The sequence below is a fragment of the Canis lupus genome, chromosome 37, assembly GCF_003254725.2.
Source record: "Canis lupus dingo isolate Sandy chromosome 37, ASM325472v2, whole genome shotgun sequence".
In the NCBI taxonomy this organism is placed as follows: domain Eukaryota; kingdom Metazoa; phylum Chordata; class Mammalia; order Carnivora; family Canidae; genus Canis; species Canis lupus.
Window position 1 is genome coordinate 10,670,211 of NC_064279.1, and position 26,337 is coordinate 10,696,547.

General features: G+C 40.9%; 2 protein-coding genes across 2 annotated transcripts in view; one reads left to right on the top strand and one right to left on the bottom strand.

Moving 5' to 3' along the window:
- The window catches only part of CASP10 (caspase 10), a 35,004-nt gene extending 10,476 nt beyond the window's left edge, over positions 1–24,528 (top strand). The window contains exons 4-8 of the mRNA XM_025441633.3: positions 600–735; positions 4,245–4,354; positions 13,069–13,177; positions 14,961–15,453; positions 18,873–24,528. Coding sequence (XP_025297418.1) covers positions 600–735; positions 4,245–4,354; positions 13,069–13,177; positions 14,961–15,453; positions 18,873–19,026 — 1,002 coding nt within the window. The 3' untranslated portion in view covers positions 19,027–24,528. The remainder of the gene's footprint in view (positions 1–599; positions 736–4,244; positions 4,355–13,068; positions 13,178–14,960; positions 15,454–18,872) is intronic.
- On the bottom strand, positions 4,739–6,531 carry LOC112656356 (c-Myc-binding protein). Its single transcript, XM_049106629.1, has one exon. The coding sequence runs from the start codon at positions 6,237–6,239 to the stop codon at positions 5,928–5,930; it is 312 nt and encodes a 103-aa protein (XP_048962586.1). The 5' UTR covers positions 6,240–6,531; the 3' UTR covers positions 4,739–5,927.
- Positions 24,529–26,337: the final 1,809 nt, after the last annotated feature.

Below are 26,337 nucleotides of genomic sequence, written 5' to 3' on the forward strand. Positions count from 1 at the left end.
CCCAGCAGCATTTAAGAATTTTTTTCTTAAAAAAAAAAAAAAAAAAAAAAAAAAAGAATTTTTTTCTTTAAAAAAAAAAAAAAAGAATTTTTTTCTTTTAAAATACTAAATATTTACCCTTTGTATCTTTGGTGTCTCTGTTTTGCTGCTGCCCTAATCTAATGTCATTTACATATGTGAGTGACAGCGCATATAGCTCAATAATTAATAAGAGAGCCTTTGACATCAGACTGCCAGGGTTCAAATACCAGCTCTGCCACTTATTGGCTCTGTGAGTTTGGACAAGTTGTTGAACTCCAGTAATTTCATCTTTAAAATGGGGGTTATAATAGTATCTAGCTTTATTGGCTTGTTTTTGAGGTAATATATAGCAAGTAATGCCTGGTATATAGTGAGTTATGTATATTTGGTATTTGTTATTAATATAGATAATTTACTTGGCAATGCCTCTTCCCCCATAAATTGAACTTCTCAGGGACAAACACTGTACCTTTTTCGTCATTGTGAGACTTGGTGACTAGAGACCATGCAAGTAACGTTTAAAGAATGAATGGATCATCAGAAGGCAAGTAAATGTGACTCCATTGATTCTCTTGCAGACCCCTCTAAGTTTCCTGGCATATTTGGAGAAACAAGCTCTAATAGATGAGGATAATCTGGGGTTACTGGAGGATCTCTGTAGAAAAGTTGTACCTAACCTTATAAGAAAGATTGAAAGATACAAAAGAGAGAAAGGTAAGTAGCTTACACTTATTTGCTTGCACAAGACCATGAAATTCTTAAACTAATTGGTGGTATATGATGTTTACTCATCACTCTGATAATATTCCCTTGGGAAAGCCAGAACTCTCTCCCTGTCTATTCATTCAAGACCTATTTATGAATGCATACTCGGAACTAGGCACAGTTTTAGAAGGTGCCTAGAAGATGTATAGAGCAAAGCTCCTGCTATCTTGGAGCTTATATTCTAGTGAAGAAAAGTAGTTTTAAATAAATGTCTTAAAAAAAAAGATAAATGTCTTTTTTTTTCATTTTTATAGGAGGGGAGAGATAGAAAATTGTTTTGAGTGAAATAATGAAGGAGGTGGGGTAGCATGGGGATTAAGAATGAGGTCTAGCGAGTCAGATTACCAGGACTCCACTTATTAATGGGGCAGTGGTTCTTTTCTTAGCCTTTCTGTTTCACTTTCCTCACCCATAAAATGGAGATAATAATAGTACATAGTACACCCTCGTGGGTGTTTTGAGGGTCAAATGAAGTAATTCCTAAAAAAATACATGTCTAGCATAGAATAAAACATGTTGCTATAAATATGTTTGTCAGAAAGTCATGAAAACTTTCATATTCTTAGAATTAGTATGAGGAAGAAGAATTTTATTTCCTTGTTTGTTTTTTTAATTGTGTTTTGTAAATATAGTAATGCTAGAGGTATAGCAGAGGATGGAAATAACACCTGGATGATTTGCTTACTATTTATCAATAGACTAAGTTTGTGTTTTTCCAGGTTATTTTTCTCCACATTTCTTTTTCTCCAGAAATAGAAATGCATGAGTATATTCATGAAACTTTATGCCACACCCATATTTTAATTCAGGGAGTCAATCTGGTGTGCAAATGTCTTTGGTTAAAAACGAAACTATCTAAAAGGAAACTTCTCTCTAAGAATTCTATAAATACAAAATGTGTTGAGGAACAAAATACACTGTTGTTAAATTGCTAAAATCCCCCAAAATAACTAAAGTAATGAATAAATGCATAATTTAAGTAGAAGTTATGAAGAATAAAATGTTTCTTCTAACCTAAGTTATCAAATGAGAAATAAAAAGCTGGGAGTTGATATCAAAAGTACTTTTGGAATCCTCACTGAGCTCTGAATGCTAAGATTTTTTTTTCTGATTACATTCCCATTTTCCTGTAGTTAGTACCCCACACAAAATAAACAGGCAGGTGGTCAGATTGTTCTGGGTAGTTGAACTCTGGAGAAGATACTCTAATGTTTATGTAGTAAATGGCTCAGTGAGTCTTAAGATGTGAGCTTTATATCAGAAGATTTCTAATTTTGATTTTTCTTTTTTTACAACCTACCTGCTGGTTGATCTCTTTTGGATGTCAAAAGAAAACAAACAAACAAACTTGTCCTCTGCTCCTATCACACCAACACTTCTGGGACATTTCTGACATAGATGGGTAGGATTTTTCCATACCAAGTAATTCTCTAATTCTCTACAGATACCATCGGGGTGTCTAACGATTTAATTCAATTCTGACACTAACCAGAGTTAGCACAGACCTTAACTCAATTAGGTTAAGGGCTCAATGCCCTAAGAGTGCCCCCTACTTCAGACACCAGTTGCAAATTAATGGGTCCCCAGAATACCCATGGCTTCTGTCCCATTTGGCTATAAACTGAGGGTTCCCATGACCCTGTCCTCAGTTCAGTAATTTGCTAGAACTCATAGAACTCAGGAAAACAGTTTACTTACTAGATTACTTTTTTATTATAAAAAGATTTGACTCAGCAACAGCCAAATATAAGAAATGCATAGGGCAAGGTATGAGGGAAGGGGCATAAGGCTTCCAGGCCCTCTCCAGGCAGCTCACCTCCCCAGCACCTTCACATATAGATAATTTACTTGGCAATGCCTCTTCCCCCATATATTGAACTTCTCAGGGACAAACACTGTACCTTTTTCGTCAGTTACCAACCGGGAAGCTCTCCAAGCCCCTTCAGTTAGAGTTCTATATGGAAGCTTCATATATAGGCACGATTGATTTAAATCATTGGCCATCATGATTAATTCAAGCTCTGGCTCTTCTTCCCTTCCCAGAGGTCTGAGTATGGGGTTGAAAGTTCCAACTTTCTGACCACAGGTTTATTCCTCTGGCACACTGCCTCCCTCCAGAGGCTACCCAGGAGCCCCAATTACCAGTCATCTCATTAACATCTTATTAGCAAGAGACAATCTAGCAGTTCAGAGATTCCAAGAGTTTTAGGAGCTCTGTGCCAGGAAAAAGAGGGCAAGACCAAATATATATATATGCATATATATATATTTATCAGATATCAATATTTCAGTATTAACTTTAGTATAGGTTTAAGAGCTTGTGTATATTTCTCCCATTTAGGATGAAGGACTAAAAGACTGAAAAGATAGTAGGTAGGCAGATTTTGGACTTTTCTGCAAGTGAATGTGATGCAAAGTCAAAGTCCATTGTATCTGATTAGGACACAAGCTGTATTTGGGGACCACTAGGATAGCTTTCTGAATTTTCTTGAGCCTTGATGTTTGCTTTACTATTTTAAATTTCTTATTAAAGATAATGTATCTTAATTAAAAATAAATTTTTAAAAATATTTTATTTATTTATTCATGAGAGACACAGAGAAAGATGCAGAGACATAGGCAGAGGGAGAAGCAGGCTCCGTGCAGGAGCCTGATGTGGGACTTGATTCTAGGACCCTGGGATCACACTCTGAGCCAAAGGCAGACGCTCAACCACTGAGCCACCCAGGTGCCCCAAAAATAAAAATTCAAAGAAGGTTTATTTACTGCCAGCCCATTCCCTAGAGATAATCACTGTTTGCACTGTTTGGAGAATATATAAAGAGACAATTTGTATGTATATGTGTGTAGATAGCTAGATAAATATATATTTAACTAAAATCCTGCTAATCATATTCTATAACTTGCTTTAGTCCCACTTAATGCATCTCACATTTCTCCATGTACATAATACAGACATAGCTCTTTTTATTAATGGTTCTATAGAAATGTGTCTTATGTACATAAAATATTTATTTAATCACCACTTTTGAATGTTTTCTTCTTGAATGGTTTTTTCTTTTCTTTCTTCTTTCCTTTATCTTTTTTGCTATAGTCTGAGTTCTGATTTGTTTTTGGAGGTAATGCTTTTGTAATTTCTACTTGGCCGTTACCTGACACGTTTAAATACCATAAGTTCTGAAATAGTATTTAGGAAAGTATATAATAATCTTAAAGAACTAACGAAATGACAAAAATAATAAAAACATAAACAATCAGCAATAACATATAATAATAAAAGGAATGAGAATAGAATGATAAAGAAAAACAATTTATAAGTTCACATTTTTTTTCTTTAAGCAAATGGCACTATAAATCTACAGGTCCTTGTAAAATAATTTCTTTTGATGATTGGTTATCTTGGATTGCTACTAGTTAGAAGATGATTTTTGTTTTACTATCCATGGTTCTATTTGCAGCCTCCGAGGTAGTGACACCTCCTGTAGATACGGAAACAGAGTCATTGCATCAAAAAGAGGAAGAACTATTTTCCCCTTCAGACATTAATCAGTTCCATGGAGCCTTATCGGTAGGTTCATTGATGGGTTGGTAAATGTTTCACCACCAGCTCTTCTCTCCACCCTCAACACTCCACCCCAAAGAAAAAGAGAGAGAGACCCTGATGTGTAGTGTTTGGTATAAATGTTCCCACCATAGCTGATTTCATGTACCAACATGACATCAATTTAATTATAGAATTTCTGGAAATCTGACAAATGGCTCTCACTAGCTGGTTCGAGTTGACTCCAGTACACCACTGGGTTGCTTTGAAGTGGTTCTGTTCTTATGCGATCTGATCAAGGCCAACTTCCTAAGCATAATAGCCTGTGTAGTCCTACCTGACCCATGCTTTTTTTAATGCTTAGCTGTCACTTTTTTTTTTTTTTTACTTTTTTTTTTTTTTTTAAACAAACAAGAATATAGTGCTTTACCATTGACAGATCTTTCACATACATTCCATTTGACCCTCACAACAACCCTGTGAGGTAGGCAGCACTGATATTATTCTTCTCATTTAACAGATGAGGAAAGTGACTCTCAGAGCAGTTAACTGAAGTGCCCAAGGTTCTATAGTTAGTGAAGAATTTGTATTAATATCAGTCTTTGGCCTAAAAATTCAGCACCCAACCTCCCCTCATACCTGCCCTACCTACTTCACAGGGATAATGAAGATAAAATGAATTCAAGGCTAGAAAAATACTTTGAGGGAAAAAAAACACTATATAATTATACCCGCAAACTATAATTCTCCACGATATATGGCTCATTCCCCTTCTTATCCCAGCTTGTGCGTGAACCCAGAAATTTATATTACCTCAGTTCTCTGCTCAATCAATTAAGGAACTAAGTAAGACAGGGGAACAGTGTGATCCTGTTTGAAGGTATATAAATTACAATCAGGGTAACTGCTAGTATAGCAAATTGAAAAACAACATAGGCCAATGTGCAGCTGGAACCCACTGAAGCACAGAGCAAAGCAAGGCAACATTATCAGATAGGGCATGATTGCATAGAAGGAAATGTGGTGTCAGAGTTCAAACTGGCACACACACGGTTATCTAAGGCAAAGTGGTGGCAAAGAAGAGTTATTTGTTCCACATTATATAAACAAGAGTACAATATTCATGGGAACCCGTGCAAAAGCATCTTCTGTCACACAGATCTCTCCAGCTGCCTACAGAGGATATAAACAACAGTGTCCTCTTCATTTTAAAGAATGACTGTACCTGTGCTCACATCCTGCACTAAACCAAGGAACAGCTCCATGCTGAACTTCTTGGCCTACATACAACCAGTACCATCATTCCTAGTCAGACTAATAAACAATGTCCTTTAAGGTAATGAATTAGATGGCTGTGTTTAGATTTTTTTTCAGGATTCACTTTGGATTCTCCTGCTTTTAAGACCCAAAGAAAGTTATATTGAGTTTTTATTGGTGATTCTAAGTATATGTGTTTATAACAGTTAAAGTGTGATAGGTGAATTCAACATATTAAAAGAGTTCTAGAGCATCTGTTCAGAAAAGATTATACTCTATACAAACTATTCAAGTCATACAAAACCATTTTTTCAGTGTCTTTTCAATAGGAGTGAGAAGACTCCTATTCAGCACGCTTCTCCTCCTGAGGTGGTTCATACTGAGCAAGCTTTGTTTTCAGTTTTTTATTTTCTTCTACAATAGCTTCATATTTTTCTTTCATTTCTGCCAATTCTAGGCGAAGCAGCTCTATTTCTGGATTTTCTGGGGTAGCAGCTCCTAAGTGATGCTTTAAGAAATCCAAAGCACTATTAGGTTTCTCTGGTTCTTCATATAAGGCTACCAATACCTTGGTCAGCGTGTCCAGCACCCCCGACTTCTCCAAGTACCTCCGGAACTGCTCGCGCTTGGAGTCGGCGGCTTTGTAATGGGCCATAGTGACAGCGGCAGCGGCGTAGCTGGCGCCCGGGACCGTGGCTGGCGGGCTCCGAGCCGCACTGCTTAGCTGTCACTTTTAAAAAATTCTTAATAATGTTTGAACAGGGGGCCTCACATCTTGTATGTAGCCTGTCCTTTCCAGAGGACAAGATTTGGGTTCCTGTAGTGCCCAGCAGTAGAAGGGTGGGTACAGGGGAAACACTGGGAGATTTGCAATCTGTTTCTTACAACATGATCAGGATCTTTGAGAGATACATGTGACATTCTTCTCTGGGATTTATGTGTCTTCCCAGCAAATTTGGGCAGTTTTAGCCTGCTAACAGCTATCAGTATCAATGAAGTTATCTTGGCCTTGGAATTTTTTGGTTTTTGTTTTTAATTGTGGTAAAAGCCAACATAAAATTTATCATCTTAATTATTTTTAAATGTACATTGTTGTGTAACCAATGTCCAGAACTTTTTATCTTGCAAAACTGAAATGTTATATCTATTAAACAGTAACTACCTATTCCCCCCTCCCACCAGCCCCTGGTGAACACCATTCTACTTTATATCTCTATAAATTTGACTACTCTAGTTACCTCGTATTAGTGGATTCATAGAGTATTTGTATTTTTGTGACTGGCTTATTGTACTTAATATAATGTCCTCAAGGTTTATCTGTGTCAGAATTTTCTATCTTAAGGCTGAATAGTATTTCATTGTGTGTATATACCATATTTTGTTTATACATTTGTCCTTCAGTGGGCATGTGAGTTGCTTCCATCTTTGGCTATTGTGAATAATACTGCTATGAACATGGGCATACAAATATCTCTTTGAGGTAGTGCTTTCAATTCTTGTGGGTATATGTACCCAGAAGTGGAATTGCTGGATCATATGGTAATTCTGTATTTCATTTTTTGAGGAACTTCCATACTGGTTTTCATAGCAGCTGCATCTTTGCATTTCTGCCAGTAATGCATGAGAATTCCAGTTTCTCTACATCCTTGTCAACACTTGCTATTTTCTTGTTTTTTGATAGTAGCCATCCTAATCGGTGTGAGATGGTATTTCATGGTAGTTTTGATATGCCTTTCCTTAATGATTAGTGATATTGAGCATTTTTACATGTGTTTGTTGGCCATTTGTATTATCTTTCTTGGAGAATTGTCTATTCAAGTCCTTTGCCAATTTTTTAATTGGGTTGTTGTGGAAGTTTTATTTTTTATTCTTAAAAAATTCTTTGATAGCTTCTTTACTACTTTCATGATTTCATATTTTTTACATTTACCATTTTTTAATCTTTACATTGGAAATAATTTCAATCTATAGAAAAGTTGAAAGAATGTGAATAATACTAAGAACACTGTATACTATTTTATTAGATTCACCTACCTGTTGTTTACTTTTACCCCATTTGTGTTAACCTTCGTGTGCTTTCTCTATCTTTCTCTATCATCTATTTATGTAAACACAATTTTTTTTTCTGAACTTTTTGAGAGTAGCTTGCACACATCATGGCTCTTTACTGCTGAATACTTTACTGTGTATTTCCTAAGGATTAAGACATTGTTTTACACAACTATATATAGTACAGTTATTGATGCTAGTCAAGTTTACTTAGTACAATACTTTCACCAAGTTGAAGTTCTAACATTTCAATTTTGTCTGTTGATCTAGTAATATTCTGTATAGCTTTTTTCCCCCTCCAATACATAATTCATCTGGGATCATTATTGTATTATCATGTCTCTTTAGTTTCTCCTAATTTTAAACATTTCTATAACTTTTCTTTTTGACATTGACATTTTTGAAGAATACAATCACCCTCACTACCATCTTTTATTTTAAAAAAACAGAATTTTCCTCATTTTTGGTATCTGGTGTTGCTTAGGATTTATTTCAAGCAATGTGTTCTCACTAGAATATTACCTAAATTATGTACCCTTCTCAGGGCATCACATCTGGAGGAAGTGGTGTCCATCTGTCCCCCATTTGTGATGCTGATTTTATTTGATGAAGATGTCTCATTTCTTCACTATACAGTTAGTTTTGTATAGTTACTATTTTTCCCTTGCAACTAATAAGCAAGAGGTGGGGAGATATTTTAAGACCATACAAATATCCCACTCTGTGTCAAGAATTTCCCCTAGATCGATGGGTATGCACTGATGATTCTAATGTGATTCAATATTTACTATGTTCGTTGAAAATCAATGATTTTCAAACTCCAGGATTTTCTCCACATTTGTAAGTCAGCACTCAGCATTCCGCTCTATACAAGAGCCCTCCTTCCTCCCCCCAGAGTTTTTTTTTTTGTCCACTATTCCTAATTCTTCTCCATACTCACTTTTTAAACTAGTTTTTTATATGCTCAGATACTTATGTGCATGTAGAAAATGCACACACACACACACACAGACACACAGAGGACTTTACTCTTTGCCGTAGAAATTCAATAGTTTCTAAGGGGTGTGGCTCAACCTTGGTATCTGAAATGCAGTTGTTTTGCTGACTTTGGACTCTGGCCATGGCCTGATGAAGATGGGGGTAGCTGAGAGTGTAGGAGGCTCTGGGAGGCAGCACCTCAGATTATATACCTTCTCCTAGACTCTCAGGGTTGAAAGGTGTCTTTCTTAATAGTAATCTAAGCAATCCTGTCCCTGAATAAAATGAAACTTGGTAAATCATACCATCTTTCATTTGCACCTGACAAGTTTTCTTATGTAAAAGAGTGCTGCCAACCATTGCATTTATGAGAAGAAACTCTTTTTCAGGTATTATCCCCTAATTATTTGATTTAACATTAAAAACCAAATCAATGTTTCTGAGTGTGGCATAGGATTTTCTTAAGGAGAGGCACGTCTATTGAGGAGATGTAACAACAGCTTCCTTTTAAAGCTTTGTTGGACACTTGGCCTGGGGCAGAGCCTGCATCTGTGTTACCTTTAATACCCTTTAAATTTTGACTACTTTCAGAACTAACTGGACAAACCCAGAAAACAGCTTGCCTGGCCCTTGGATGTTGCCAAAAGAAACTAGCATTTTCCAGGAAGGAAAATGTAGCTTGGGGAAAGAATAGCCGGAAGTGTTCTGGAGAGTGAAACTGAAATTCTTTTGCATTTGTTTCTTCAAAGTTGGGGAATTCGTATATTGTGCAGCCTGGGAGTGAGGCGCTGCAGCTTTGGTCTGGCTTGAAGATAGGTCCCCTCATGCCACCAGAAGCCCGGAGTGCTCTAGCAGGGAGGCATCCCTAGAGACTTGGGAACTTACCAGTCACCTCAAACAGGTCTCCTGGTGCTCTCCACCACGTAGACAGTGGCAGGGTTAGCCCCTGACCAGAACACCTTTGGGGCTTTCTGTTGCAGGCTGAGGGCAAGGGGTGTGGGGGTGGAGTGAATGGCGGGGGGGGGGAATCATGCACAAAAGATGAGGCCCTAGGCTAGGTTTTAATTTTTAATGGTATAGAATGTTCATGTAGGACTGAAGTAAAAACTATCAAGAGAGTATACTCAGAGGAGACTACTTTACATTCCTGCCTCTCTTTCCCTCCCCCACCATAGACTGCAGTTTTTATGAGTTTATTTTTTATTTATCCTGTTGTTACTTTTGAAAAAAAAACCCCAACCATGTCCCCCCTTTATTATCAAAGAGGCAGCCCATTAAAATACTATTCTTCACTTTACTTCCTTCATGTAACAGTATAATGCAGAGAAGTGTACAGAAATTGTCCTCTGCATCCTGTGGCCCTGCATGGGTGTACCACAGCTCTTTCATGCACTTCCTATCGGTGGACATCAGGATGATTTCTAGTCTTTAGTTATTCCAAATAATGCAATGAATGGATATCCTTGTGCATGTGTCATATTATATTTTTGTCACTGTGTCTTTGTGAACTTACTCCTTTGAAAGGAGAGAGTTGATTCTCTTTTAGTCACCCACTGTTGGCCTTTTGTGTGGCTGGGGATAAAGTGTCACTCCTTCTCTGCATCAAGTCCACCTTTTTGGGCCTCATCCTAACTCTGTGAATTCCTTGCATTTCATTCATTTCCTGTTTCCTCAACAGAAGGGTGCCTGGCAAGATCAGCCCGTAAGGGGTAGTGGTAGATGCTTCTAATACACACACTTTATTACCTAACTTGGATCAGTATGGCAGGAATAGAAACATCTGACATATACTAAGCAATTTGAGGTGACTTGGGAGAAGGTTAACAAATTAGTGGAGAATTCATCTCTTTTCTCAATTCAGGCTTGGATTATACCAGGCTTTTCTCTGGGAGGATATAGAGGGCTGAGTGGTTTCTACTCAGACGCTGTGCACAACAGCGTCTGGGGAATGCAGGCAACTTCTCTCCCCCCCCTTCAGACTTAGATCCTGCTCTGTAAGGAGTGATGGGAACCCTTGGTAGGGCCAAAATCCATAGGCCAGCATGACAGAGCCGAATGCTGACTCTGTGGGAACATCTGGTGTGGTGTGGCTCCAGATGGTGCTTGTATTTTTCAGAGTGGGGGAGGCCAGAGGGAGGGACTTGGCATTGGTATGTTTAGTGCCCAGAATCCTTGCCCCAAAACCATGACTTGAGGAAAATATTCCAGAGTCTGTTACAGGGCTGAGTGGCTTATGGACAGGTTTTTGGTATAGTCTCTCTGTGAAACATAGTTTAGCAGAGGCCAGTCTTACTGTTTTTTTTCCCCTGGAAATTTATACTTCGGAGTCCAAACACTTTGCTTTCCGGAATCTCTGCTTTCTGCCTAAGTAGGGGATAGCACGATACAACGTTGATGAGAGTTACCGTTACTGAGCAGTTGTGTGCCAGGCACTGTTCTATGAGCTTTCTAGGGCTTATCTCATTGAACCCTTCAGTCACCAGGAGATAGGTGATTAGCCTCACTTAATGATGAGGAAGTGGAGACTCAAGAGGTCAAGTACTTTCCTGAAGGGTCACGTGACTAGAAAGGAGTGAAGCTGTGATCTGAACCCAGCAGTCTGACTCCAAGCTCCCCCCTCCAAAGACCCTTGCTCTACCACTGTATAGCTCCAGGAGCTCAGGCAATGGTTTCACTTCTCTGAACAGTAAGTTTCTTTTAGTTTTGCAATTCTGTGGTTTGGAAGTTTGGAGATGACTTCCCTGGAACATTATCGTCTCCTAAAGAGAGGAGGAATTTACAGGGGCTCTGTAGAACTGCGGTTTGGCTCCCTTTTGGTGTTTTCTGTGGTCTGGGGATACTGGATTCACTCAGCCTGAGCTATGCACCCAGGGCTCACCCTTAACTATAGTTAATAATTGACTCTGGCCTCAGAGACAAGGGCAGAGCTTGTTGGATTCTACTGAAAACTTGCTGGGTGTGGGAGAAGAAAAGCTTCAAGTTTCATTTTCCTGTACTGTCATGTGACAACCCATCAGTGGCTTCATCTCTGTGGTGGATTCTTATTTAGAGGAACCAAGGAGTTCATAAACCGAACATGTCAGAGCAGTGCAACCCTTAGCCAGGGCCAGAGATGTGACTGGGGCTGGGGACTGATTTTTGCCCTGCCCAGATTGGGTCTCTGGGCTTTCCTTTTTTCCCCTCTTTCTGTTTCTTGGTATTCACCCGGCCACTCTATATCCAGTAACAGATAAATGCTGCCAAAGCCCACCCAAGCTCTCTGCCAGAAACACTTGAGCGGTCTCATGGGATCTTGACTTGCAAACCATCCTCTGTAAGGAAATAAGAATTTGGGGGACAGATATTGGAAGAGTCTGAGAACTTCTCTTTCTAAGCGATGGAGCAACCCTGGTCTCTGTGGAGATGCTGGAAGCATCCACTGGCCCTCTAACTTCTGAAACCAGCACAAAAGTTTAGACAGTTTCTTCAGATCTTCTCCAGCTAAGGTCCATCCCTGAATGACTTTGAGGGTTCAGAGCAATTTGTTTCTGTGATTCTTCTTCCTCTCTCTGGGATTATCTCAGTCCTTCCCACCTTTTTCTGAAACAATCAGAAGTATGTTGACCTTTGGCTGTGGAGGCAGTGCTGGCATCATTATAGCCACACAGAGCCTTTAAATTATTTCTGGGTACAGTTTTCTTTTCTATTGACTGAAGCCACTTCTTTTCTACTTGAATCAAAGATATATCGTGTTTTTAAGAGATCATGTAGGGGATCCCTGGGTGGCGCAGCGGTTTGGCGCCTGCCTTTGGCCCAGGGCACGATCCTGGAGACCCGGGATCGAATCCCATGTTGGGCTCCCGGTGCATGGAGCCTGCTTCTCCCTCTGCCTGTGTCTCTGCCTCCCCCTCTCTCTTTCTGTGTGACTATCATAAAAAAAAAAAAAAAAAAAAAGATCATGTAGCCACACAGAAGCCCCACTGAAGCCAACTCAGCTTATTTGTAATCACATGCTGTTTACAGTAGCCTTCAAAAATAATTGCATGTATTTTAATATTCTCACTGTGATTTCTACAAAAGAGATTTCTGTTTTTAGGGGAGTCAGATCACTCCAGGACCTTACCATCTGAAAAGTGATAAGCATTTGATATATTTGTCTCATTAGATCCTTACTTAATGCTTTCTTCACCTTGCTAATCCAAAAAAGATACTTTTGCATAAGCTCTTGATTTGCCAAAGTCAAAATACATACTTTGTTACTTGGCACTGCTAATCGACAGTCTGCAGTCAAACCAAATGAAGTCTGATATTTAATCAGTACCTGGCATTCCACATTAGACTTAATTAATTCCAGGCCAGTACCTGAATCTTAAGAAGTCTCAGCCATTGGTACTGATAAATGGAGTGGTTGGTTACAAACATTAGACCCTTAAAATGAGGATTCCCTAATAAGTGGTTCTATCTTTTCTTCTTTCAAGGAGGCAAATGTGTACAGGATGGATCGGAAACACAGAGGCCATTGTGTTATTGTCAATAACCATACATTTGCCAAAATGCCAGATAGACCGGGGACTGATAAAGATGCTGGTAAGAAAATCTGGAATAGTATATCAAATGCAAGTTGGAGATCTTAAAATCACTTTTTTATTTTTACATTTTCTTTCTATAATTTTAATCTTCCATTTAAATGTAAGAATGATGTCATAAATGCTTCTGGCCTCTTGGGAGTCCCTGGTGTCTTAGTCCACCTGGGCTGCTATAATGAAATACCATAAATTAGATGGCTTATAAATGACAAACACTTATTTCTGATGGTTCTGGAGGCTGGGAAGTCCAAGATCTAGGCTCTGACATTCTGATGCCTGGTGAGAACCTACTTCCTAGATGGCAGCCTTTGTGCTGCAACCTCACTTGGCAGAGGGGGTGAGGGAGGTTTCTGGGGTCTCCCTATAGGCTCTGCCTCACAACTTAATCACCCCACATAGGTCCCACTTCCTCATCCTCTAACCTTGGGTGTTAGGATTTCAACATATGAATTTTGAGGGGACACAGCCTTTTTTTTAATTTAAATTTTAGGTGGTTAACATACAGTGCAATATTGGTTTCTGGAGTAGGATTTAGTGGTTCACCACTTGCATACAACATCCAGTGCTCATCACAAGTGCCCTCTTTAATATGCATCACTCATCTGGCCCATCCCCCACCCATTTTCCTCCATCAACTCGTAGTTTGCTGTCTAGCATTTTTTGTGTGTTTTTTTTTTTTTTTTGCTCTCTAGCATTAAAAGTGTCTTATGACTTGTTTCCCTCTCCCCTTTTTTCTTTCTCCCCTTCCCATATGTTCATCTGTTTTCTTAAATTCCACATATGAAAAAAATTCCACATATGAGTAAGATCTTATGGTATTTGTCTTTCTCTGACTTATTTCACTTAGCATAATACACTCCAACTCCATCCATGTTGTTGCAAATGGTAATATTTCATTGTTTTCGTTGGATAAATAATATTCCATTGTGTGTGTGTGTACACACCCCACTCCATCTTCTTTATCTGTTCATTAGTCAGCAGACATTTGGGTCCTCTCCATAGTTGGCTAATATTGATAATGCTGCTATAAACATTGGGTACATGTATCCCTTCGGATCTGTATTTTTGTATCCTTTGGGTAAATACCTGGTAATGCAATTCTTGGACCATTAGGTAGCTCTATTTTTAACATTTTGAGGAACCTCCATACTCTCTCTGTAGAGAGTGGCTGCACTGATTTGCATTCCCACCAACAGTGTAAGAGGGTTCCCCATTTTCCCCATCCCTCTTGTTTTTGTGTTGTTAATTTTAGCCATTCTGACAGGTATGAGGTGGTATCTCATTGTGGTTTTGATTTGTATTTCCCTGATGACAAATGATGTTGAACATCTTTTCATGGGACACAAACATTTAGACCATAGAAGAGGTGTCACCAACCTGTTGAGTGACAAGAGTCCCTGACCATTTACAACTCCATGGTTTTGGGGGAAAGCATAGCAAATCAGCTAGAGAAAAACTACATTTGAGCTCTGGTTCTACCGCTGATTACTTTGTGACTGCGGGAGAGTTCTGGGGCTTTGGCTTCCTTATCTGTGAAATAGGATGAAACTCAGGCTTCTGCTGACTCTTCTGCTGACACAATGTAACCATTGTGATAGCACTATAGGTAACTATAAGAAGGCAGGTAAATTGTAAAATTTTGTGGTTTTGAAAGTAAAAAAATCAGCTTCAGGCTCTTTGCTGTGCAAATAGCATTACATGTTTCATCCCTTCATTTTATTTCATTCCACTCAATTTCATTTCATTTTATTGTTTCCCCTTTCTTTCCTTTTTTTTTTTTACAGAGTGCTTGAGCCGTGTGTTTCAGTGGCTTGGGTTCAGTGTACATGTATATAAAAATGTGACAAAAGGACATCTGGACGAGGTTCTGCAGGAATTTAAGTGTCATCCAGACCATGTTGATGGAGATTGCTTTGTGTTTTGTGTTTTGACCCATGGGAAATTTGGAGCTGTCTACTCTTCAGATGGGACCCTTGTTCCCATTCGGGAGATCATGTCTCATTTCACAGCTCAGAAATGCCCTGGTCTGGCTCATAAACCCAAACTCTTTTTTATCCAGGCCTGTCAAGGTAAAGGGATACAAACTCCTGTATCCATTGAAGCAGATGCTGTAAATCCTGAGCATGTATCCCCTTCCCTTAAGGATAGTATTCCTGATGCTGCAGATTTCCTTCTTGGCCTGGCCACTGTCCCTGGCTATGTATCCTTTCGGCATGTGGAGAAAGGCAGCTGGTATATTCAGTCTCTGTGTAATCGTCTGAAGAGCTTGGTCCCAAGGTGAGAGTTTTGAGTTGTCCCATCCACCTACCTGTTTATCTGTCCATCTGTCTACCTGTCTGTTTAGTTATTCATGCACCCACTCATGCATTCATCTATCTCCCATCCATCCATTCATCCATCATCCATCCAAACATCTATCCATCCAACAAACCTGTATTGAACACCAGCATATAACTGGAAAGAAAGATACAGAATTTAAAGAAAAACACAGTCCCTGACCTCAAATTGCTCACAATCTAGAGGGATAGAGAAACTAGATGGGGGAAGAACATCCCTTGCGGCAAACACACATGCCAAAGCATAGGTGTATGGGAGCACATAGAACTAGTACCTCCCCCAGATTTGAAGGATCAGGGGAAGCTTCTAGAGATGACAGATAGATGTTGGGTAAATAATTGGGGTGAAAGACATGCTGGACAGAGGGAACAGTATGAATAAAGGTAGGAGGGCCTTTTATTTGTGGCTTTATCGGTGACTCATATTTACTGATTACTTGTGTCGTCTTTGGCATTATAATGTCTTTGATCTGCCATTACTCTGACAACTTTTCCTTCTGTGTCTGCCACATGCTTCTTACCTGGTACTCTGGAAATGGGCCTTCACCATGGTTTAGCCCTGGACCCTATTTTCTGTCCTCTATAGCTCTTGGCAACGGTAGCTATCCCTGGAAGCCACTGGATCTCTGTGAAAATGTCTCCCAAATTGGCATCTCTGGTCCATTAATCTCTGAGTTTTTGGAGAGCAGAGTTGTTTCATTCAGCTTTATATACTCACACCTGACATGGACCTTATCTCTTATTAGCTTGATAAATATTTGTTAGGCCAGTGACTGACTGGGTGTATCTCATTCTTTGGGTCAGTCCTATATGTTTCTTGCAGCTTGTTGGAATCCCACCTTTGTGTTGCCCTTGGAGCCTGGTCCTGAATTCATCTACTTAGTTCTCTCCAGCAGCCTCCTACTCCTGAATCTCCATCTCTAGGAATGGTCCCAGTGCTCTTCTGGGATTTCAGAATTGGAAACTCAGGATTGGAATCTTGAATCAACTTTAGCTTTTCCCTCTTCTTCACTAATCCCTCCATCCCCCCCCGCCCCCCATAGCCATTAAAGACCAATGTCCTGTGACTTCGGGGACAAGGCAGTATTTATCAAGGACTTATTACTATGTGCCTGCTCTACTGGGTACTGAGCTAGGGATTCAGGGTACAGTTGTGAATGAGAGAGAATCTTTTCTCCATAGAGCTTATCATCCAGTGAGAGGAAGAGAGGTAATGAAAATGTAAGTGAGGGGCCTTTGGGTGGCACATTCGGTTAAGTGTCTGACCCTTGGTTTCAGCTCAGGTCATGCATAATCTTAGGGTCATGGGATTGAGCCCCGAGTCGGGCTCTGTACTCAGTGTGGAGTGTACTTAAGACTCCCTCTCCTTTTTCCCCTCACCCCCTTCAAATAAATAAATCTTTAAAAGACATGTAAGTGAATATTTAAATCAGTAAGATACTTTCAGGAAGTGATACCTGCTATGAAGAAAGCAAAGGAAGATAATACAGAGAATGGGGCAGGGAGCTACTTGAGAAGACTTCTTAGGGGATCCCTGGGTGGCGCAGCGGTTTGGCGCCTGCCTTTGGCCCAGGGCGCGATCCTGGAGACCCGGGATCGAGTCCCACATCGGGCTCCCGGTGCATGGAGCCTGCTTCTCCCTCTGCCTGTGTCTCTGCCTCTCTCTCTCTTTGACTGTCATGAATAAATAAATAAAATCTTAAAAAAAAAAAAAAAAAAAAAGAAGACTTCTTAGTAGAGGTGATATTTCAAGTGAGACTGAGGGATAGGAAGGAGTCAGTGTTGGGAAGAGCCAGTGGCAGAGGGAATAGCTGGTATGAGACAGGGTGCAAGGACAAAGAAACAGATAGGGCCTGCATTCCCACCTGAAAATAGCAATCATGATGAGGATAAGTAGTAGTAATACTAAGGAGATTAAAAATGATGGTCAGGGGAATATGATAACCAGTGTTATGTGTTTTCCATAAAGCATCTCATTTACTTCTCATGCAGTCCCTAAAATGGGTACTCTTATAGTCCTTATTTTAGGGCTTAGAAAATTGAGGCACAGTGAATTGTGCCTGTGGCGCACAATCATCAAGGGATGTAGCCAGGCATGATTCACAATTGAGTTCCATCTCCAGAGAGCCTGTGCTTTGCTCTCAAGTATATGAATGGCCTACTCCTGGAACATTTTGATAAATGCTAAATATCACTCAAGCCCAGGCTTCTCATAGAGAAGACTCCTCTATGGAATCATCTCCCAGCAGGAAGTGCTCTTTTTCCTCTGAACTTACAATGGAACTTTGTCCACTTTTTTTTTTTTTAAAGATTTTATTTATTTATTAGAGAGAGTGATGAGAGAGAGCATAAATAGGGGGAGGGGTAGAGAAAGGGGGAGAGAGAAACCTAAGTAGACTCCTCACCAGTCAGGGAGCTTCATGTGGGACTCCATCCCAGGACCCTGGGATCATGACTTGAGCCAATGGCAGATGCTTAACTGACTGAGCCTTCTGGGGGCCACAAAAGAAGGGGATTTGTCCACTTTTTATATGGTGTTGATCTTCTGCCTTGTATTAGTGAATTTTGTGTATATGCCATACTTGGTATATGCTTCATATCTGCATTTGAAGTGTTTAAGCTCAGGAACTGTGCCATGTGTATCTTTGTATCCCTCCTCAAACCAAGAATGGAGAGGGAATTATTAATAGTAGTGTCCCTCTCCATCTTCATCACCTACTTATCTATCTATCTATCATCTATCATCTATCCACCAGTTTGGACGAGAAACTTGAAAAAATAATTAAATGCAAACATCCTTTGTGGATCAAGTGCCTTAGAATGTAATATGTGAGGTCAGAAGAGCATGAGACTCTTTTAATTTACTTATTTTTTAGATTATTTATTTATTCATGAGAGACACAGGGAGAAGGGCAGAGACATAGGCAGAGGGAGAAGCAGGCTCCTTGCAGGAAACCTGATGTGGGACTCGATCCCAGGACCCCAGGATCATGACCTGAGCCAAAGGCAGATGCTCAACCATTAAGCCACTCAGGCGCCCCAAGTGTGAAGCTCTTGATCTCAGGATCATGAGTTCAAGCCCCACATTCAGTGTAGATTGCTTAACAAAAAGAAAAAAAAATTAAAATGCAAGATGTGGCTGGTATAGTGTTCTTAAATGCTAAATATAGAACTGAACAGCTTCATTTGATTTTGCATCTCTTGTTTTAATTTTGACATAAGCATTTCTTTATATTTGGCAGAATTCCAGGGGGAATCTTGGCCTATTAAACTGGGAAGAAGCCACTTGGTTTAGGGTTCCTTGCTATGATGTGCTTTCTGTCTCCTGATTGAACATGTTTTTTTCTTATCTGCCTGCAGACATGAAGATATCTTATCCATCCTCACTGCCGTCAACAATGATGTGAGTCAACAAGCAGACAAACAAGGAACGATGAAACAAATGCCCCAACCTGCGTACACACTACGGAAGAAACTAGTATTCCCTGTGCCACAGAAAGAACTTTTATTGTAGTAGACAGTTTGACTCTTTGACTTGAAAGGAAGCTTGGTTCATCATTCCATTCTCCCGCCCGTCATAGGAATCAGAGATAGATGGGGAGCTGGCCTCTGTCTGTCCTCCTAACAATAGGAAATTCCCTATTTACTGACACAGGAAATTCTTTTTTTTTCTTCTTTTTGACAAGTCTGAATGTTAGAACACTTTCTTTATTGAAGCCTTGGACTGTCGTCTTAGCTGGAGTTGTGTACCCTGAGAAATGCAACTGGTCTTGGTTTGTGAATCCCTGAAGTAAAGGGTGGAAGCAGGTACACTTTAAGATTAATTTGAGCTCTAAGAACCACTGTTTTTAGCCTCAACTGGGCTTCGACTTCTTTTCTACATGAACACCCCTTGTTGTCATTCTGTGTCTCCTCTGCACGACTTTGTTTTGGACATTGGATGATGATAGAGATCATGCATGGTTCATTGACCTCTGCTCTCCCCTTCCTAAGGCTTCTCTTCTGCACATCTGCTTAGGTGAGAATTTGCTCTATACGACACGCACTTACCACTTGAGTGTAAGGAAGATATTCCTGCAGGAACTGTTGCTCTTGGGCCGAGAACATCCTTGCTCTAGGATGACTGTATGAAAAGAGACGCACTGAGCCACTATGAGAGCAGAGACTTTACCACCTGAGGTTAAATCCTGTGTCGGTCAGAACCTTTCAGATGCCGATGACGGAACACCCACGTCAAACCAACTAAAGCAGAGAAGGGAATATCTTGTTTCCTTCATCTGAAAAGGAAACACAGATGGGTAGTGCTGGCTGCACATGAGGTTCGAATCAGGATTCAGTCTGCACCGTATAGCATGTCTCTCTTGGCCAAGGGTTCTCTTGGTGGTTGCACTGTGCTGACAATGGTCAACAGCCCCTGCCTTGTTGCCCCAACACACTTGCTCCTCTGGCCCAAAGGATTGAGGAGAGAGGCAGCCAGAGAGTCTAAAGCTGTTCACAGGGAATGTTGTTCAGTCCTTAATCAGACGGTTGTCGGGCTGTGCCTTAGAGGGTGTGGTTCGATATGGAAGCCTTGATACTTTTTACATTAAGGTTTTGAATATCTTTATTTATGTGAACTTACTATTTTTTTCAATTTCAAGAGGAATTTTTTTCAGTTCCTGAAAGAGGGAGGTTGAAAGCCCTGAACTTAAAGCCTTAATTTATAGATGCAGATTTTTTTTTTTGAAAACAGGGAACTTTAGTATAAATAAGAGGTCCTGGGGGACAAGGAGGGTCCTGAGGGGCTTCCATAATTTAACACTCTTCAAAGGCACAAACAACAGCAGGGGCAGGGTGGGGGCCAGGGCGGGGATGGACCACTCCCACCCTGCCCACAGGATGAGGGGCACATTGCAGAGCTTGTGGGTGGGGAGCTTTTCCCCCAGGAGTGACCAGTCACATGCTGGGGACAGAGAAGAGGTGAACACTGATGTTTCAGAGGAAGGGGTCATTGTATTTGGCAGTGGGTGGGGACAAGGCTGAGGCCACATGGGCCACTACATTCCCCCAAGTGTCTGGGCCAGTCTGGAGGCAAACTGATTTGCTGTAGTCCTCCAGACAGTTATTGTTTACAGGATTTTATTTCCCCACTTGAGTAAACCGGAATGTCAGAGGACATAACAGGGGTTTAGGAACATTTCCTGGTATCTGCTGGTGCTCATGAAAGATCTAGGGAATGAAGAAAAATAACTCTCAGTGATGCCTGATTTTGTAATTATTAATGTGAAAGTTAAATTAATTTATGGTATATTTGCTATGAGAAATATTCAGAAGTTGTTTTTTTTTTTTTTTTTTTTTTTTTTTTTTTTAAATATAGTAGTTACGTGGAATTGAATGTAGTTTGAGGAGAGGAGTCTAATACATGTCAGGGTGATCTTCCAAAACCATTGTTTATACAATCAAAGCTAATAGCTCATGATTACAGTCTTTGCCCAATTAAATATCACAGATCACCTCTGGCCATTTCATAGTGCTTCTCTGCAAGTGAAGGATGACGTAGTATAAAGCAAAGAGCAAAGAATCTGGAGGTAGAGGCCTAGGGTTTCCTTTTTGCCTGTGACTCACTTACTCTGAGACATTAAATCAAGAAGGTTGTTTCTTGAGCCTATCTATAAAGTAGGAAAATATTACCTATTTAAGGTAAGGATTTAAGGGAATGTAAGATATATATCATAATGTAATACACTTTTAGGTGGCAGATGCCTCTGGCAGTAACCAAAATGGAAATTGTAGAGTTTGAGTTCCTTTGCATCTAATTCCAGCTGAATTTTGGCCACAAATCAATCCTAGAAATTCCCACTGATGTCCTGTGAGTGAAAGGCTGCTGCTTCCCTGACTGATCCAGAGAAGCAGGCTGGCTCTTGGCTCTAAATCCTGCTGGACAAAACATTGCTAAGGAACCCTCCTTCATCAGCAGCATTTGGGGTTTGATGTTTAAGTCCTGGTCCTGTGGTCTGTTTCACACTTCTGTTGTACGGGAATTTGGTGCTTGTGCAAGGGTAAATTCTAGAATCAGGGAACTTGCCACGAGCTTTCTTTTCAGGGTTCTCCGGCAAGCACTTTAAGAGTCACTGGACATTGATGACTATAAGTCATGGGCCTGTGCGGACACCAGGAGTACACCCAGCATTCAGTCATTTCTCTTAAATGAAGTGTGTAAATGTGTGTCCCTTGTCTCTCTCTCTCTCTCTCTCTCTCTCTCTCTCTGTGTGTGTGTGTGTGTGTATGAAAATTTTGAGTGAAACACAGGAGGTGGTTTGATCACAGCTATTTGGCGGGTGGCTACAGCCATTGTCTGTCCAGACATTTATGAAAGAAATGTGTGGGCTGAGTGAGGTTTCTATATATTTTGCCTAGTTTTGCTCAACCTACAAGAACCGTAGTTAATTGTTTCTTTTCTGTTTTTTTTTTTCCCCTCAAAAGTTTGGTTTCTGCCAAACAAAATGAGGGCATGGAATTTTTTTAAACCATACTATGCAAATGTTAGCAGTTATGATGAAATTACTGGTGGCGATTATTATTAGACATAATAGTTACCACAGATCCTATTGGCCTCTGCCGCAAGGCCTTACCACGCTAGTGGGCAGTTTTGATATTACCAGGGTTCCTCTTAGAGCCAGTGCTCAGGTAATGCAAACATACAAGCAGCTGGCACAATGTGGTTGTTGATCAATCAGAATGGAGTGCTACTGAACTGCAGCCCTTTATCAATGATCACAGGTCTCCACAGAGGTAGACCAAAAGAGAAGTTTACCTCATTTTATAGATAACTTTTGAGCCAGAATTGTGTCATAACATCTTCCAGGTCAGATACTCTGAGTGATTTAGTCAAGTCAACTCAAGTTGATTTAGTCAACTCTTACCTAGAGTTCTTGGGTCCTTGGATACTTATGGATTTATTCTCAGGATCTGTGAGTCCTCCACCTTTAGTCTGAAATGCTTTAATTCTTTTTTAGTGATAATCTTAAACATTAATAGAGGTGGGTCCTCGCTCGTCTGCATGATCATTTCATATTTGAGTACTGCCAAACAACTTTTGTGCTCCTATCCTGGTGCCCACAAGAAGGGATGAACTTTTTTTTAAAAGATTTTATTTATTTATTCATGAGAGACACACAGAGACATAGGCAGAGGGAGAATCAGGCTCCCTGCAGGGAGCCCAATGTGGGACTCCATCCCAGGATCCTGGGATCATGATCTGAGCTGAAGGCAGACGGTCAACTACTGAGCCACCCAAGTGCTCCAAGAAGTGATGACCTTTATATTGAACTTTTTAATGTAGCATGGATTAGGGTTCATGGCCTGAGGTCCTCAGATCTGTTGTCAGGTACCAGTGGTTAATCTATTTGAAACTTGTTTCAGTCCATCCTCTTAAGCCATGACAGACTTCTAGTCCACCATCACTCAACCCTTGCTTAACTCTCCGTGGAGGGAACTCACACTCGCCAAAGGTCATGGATTTGGAGCTTGGAAGGACCCTAGAGAACCCATGATCCAGCCTTCAGAATGTCAGCTGGCTCACTAAAGTTCAATAGCTGTTAGTGGAGGATTTGCAATCCTGTATATCTCCTGCTTTGCAGCTTGGCCACCTGGTTTCACTGAGACAGCTTTAATTGTCCCTTTCCCTGTTGTGATTTGAACCTGCTTAGCTCTTACTGAAACCCATGGCCCCTCATTCTAAACTCTGGAGCCATACGAAACAATTGTAGCTGTCGTCCAGGGAAGCACCTGTTGCCTGTGACAAGTTATTTAACTTTCTTTCTGGTAGGGTCTGGCTCTCCTCAGAAGCCTGCAGTTTGCTTTTAACTATGTGTTAAGAATATCACATTTGTGGTAGCACAAATTTGTATCTTTAAACAGCAGCTAAATTTCTGAAAATGGAACCCTTTTTAAAAAGTACTAGGGGAGGGCAGCCCAGGTGGCTCATCAGTTTAGTGCTGCCTTCAGCCCAGGGTGTGATCCTGGAGACCCGGGATCGAGTCCCATGTCAGGCTCCCTGCATGGAGCCTGCTTGTGTCTCTGCCTCTCTCTCTCTCTCTCTGTGTCTCTCATGAATAAATAAATAAAATCTTTAAAAAAAGTGCCAGGGAAATTCCTTGTTTAAACACTGATTTGCCTATGTAAACAACGATTTTTTTTAAAAAAAGATTTTATTTATTTATTCATGAGAGAGAGAGGCAGAGAAACAGGCAGAGGGAGAAGCAGACTCCCTGTAGGGAACCCGATGTGGGACTCGATCCCAGGACCCAGTATCACGACCTGAGTCAAAGGCAGACGCTCAACTGCTGAGCCACCCAGGCGTCCGTAAACAACTATTTTGTGATGTAAGTTTTGCATATATGAAGTTTTAAAACAGGATTTTTTTATTACAAATTTTAAATTGTATGAATTTTTACTTTTTAACACTATTTTTGTACAGGTAATCTCTTTACATTGCTCAAAGAGAAGAAAATACAAAAAGGTATTCAGATCTTGCCTGCACTTCTGTCCATCAAATGCTTGGTCTTCCCACCTCCGCACCCCAGAGATAATTTCAGAATTTCTTTTTTTTTTTTTTTTAAAGATTTTATTTATTTTTTCATGAGAGACAGAGAGAGAGGCAGGGTCATAGGTAGAGGGAGAAGCAGGCTCCCTACAGGGAGCCTGATGTGGGACTCGATCCCAGGACCTGGGATCATGACCTGAGCCAAAGGCAAACCACTCAACCACTGATGCCTTGGGGCATCCCAGGTGCCCCAAGGATTTCTTAATACAAATGCAAATACAGCAAATACAAATATATATGTGTTTTAAAGTAAGTGTTTCTTGAAACAAAGTGTGTGCATGTGAAACTTGTGTGTCTCATTTGGTCTCATTTTAAATGATTCTGGAAGATGCCTGAAAATTCCTGAGAATAACTTTATGAGCTTTGTGGACTGGGTAGTTGTAAATAATAGTAACTGACCAATAAATAAAGGGATTTTTTTTTTCCTTTTAACCTTTGTGCAAGATCTTGGATCTCTGGTTACATAGTAATATATGCACATTGTGGAATATTTAGGAAACAGAAGAACAAAGAAGAAAGTGAATTAATTTATGATTCCATTTTGGCATACACTTTCCCATTTTTTCACTCTACATTTGCCCCTGAGCTTTTCCCACCACCTTTACATCAGCCTAACCACCACGTCCTCCCCGTGTTGCATCCAGTGACCTCTGTCATTACCAATGTCTGTACCTCCACCCGCATCTCAGTTTCAGACGTGCCTCTCTCTGACAGCTGCCTCCTGCCATTCCATCTCACTTTCTCTAGGACTCTGCCCCCCACAGCCTTCAGTGCCACTGAAGTGTCAATCGTCCATTGACCCAGTCAGCCATCTTTGCAATGTCAACACCACCTCTCACTTCTTCCCTCCCTCTTTATCCAGCTGGAGTCCACCTATCATTAAACTCAACTCACTCTCTGCACCTCCCCTTGACACCCTTGCCTTTCCCTCAGTCCTCCTCTTGGGGCAGAGTCCAAGCTCTGGTTGGACACCCATATGCCTACTTACCCCCACGTTTGTCCTAGAATTCCTGGTGAAGGCTGGTGTACAAATACACAGTGTTGCAGACCGGTCTCATTTAAAACCAATAACCATAAACTTCAAATAGGCTTTCATGGTTCTCGGAATCCTGTAACATTTCCCTAGTTACATCACCTTCTGCTTTCTCAGGCTATTTTACACTTTCTTTTAACTCTGCAGACCTCTATTATCATCCTCCACTCTCCTCACTTTAAGTTGATGGTCTCAGTGGCTTCACTAAGGGAAGAAATCAGGAAAGATTTCCACCTTCCACCACTGAGTCTCCTGAGCCACCTGCACCCTAACCCTATTTACTACTTTCTGTCCTGTCAACAGTGGGTGCACCATCCGGTCTGTGCTTTTCCCAAGAGCCGCCTTTCCTCTTGTGCAGGCCCGGTCCCATCCTGCCCTCCTATGAGGACACCACTCTCAGCACACAAAACATGCTGCAATTTCTCCTCCTTCAAAACAAACACTAAAACCGACCTGAAAGCCCTGAATGCAGATCCCCTGTCACCCATCCCGAATCAGACCGGCAGAGGACTCACGTGCAGGTGATCTTGGGGAGCTGCTCTCTGGAGGAGCCTGCAGGTGCTGGGAAGCGGCTGGGGAAGGGGGCCTGGCCTGGAGGGCGCGCGCTAGAGCGGGGAGTTGACCTCTTGAGTTCTCCACTCGACAGGGAATAAGAAAGCTGAGCTTCCATCCTCCCTCACCCCTCCCCTCAGCTAAGAGTGGCCACAGGTGGGAGAACTTAAACTTCCAGGTGCTTCCCCTCACACACAAGTGTGAATCTTTACAAGCAAAACCCCCTACAATCTGGCAAGCTAGCCAAACTGGCTGGAGGATGGGGATGGAGTCTGGGTGGGCAGAGGGGATTCAGATGGATCAGAAGAGATCTGCCTGGACGCTGACAACAACCCTCCACCCCTCTTAACTCCATATCCTAACTCATCCTCCCATGCTCAGCCTTATCCAACATTTGCAAGGCCTGGGCCACAGTGAAATCTGAGGCCCATAACTTATATGTAGAACTAAAAATCCCAACAAACTCATCTCCTCTCCTACTGTTGCTTTGGAATGACTTGAAAGATAAATGGTTTGGGATTTATCATTTTTATGGTGTGCAGAGTATCTGCCTCTGGGCCACAGCCTGAGACTTTCTCTTCCCGCCCCTCGCTCTTTCTAGATTACCCAAAGCCCTAACATATGCAAAAGAACATGAAAAATGTCACACAGAGTTG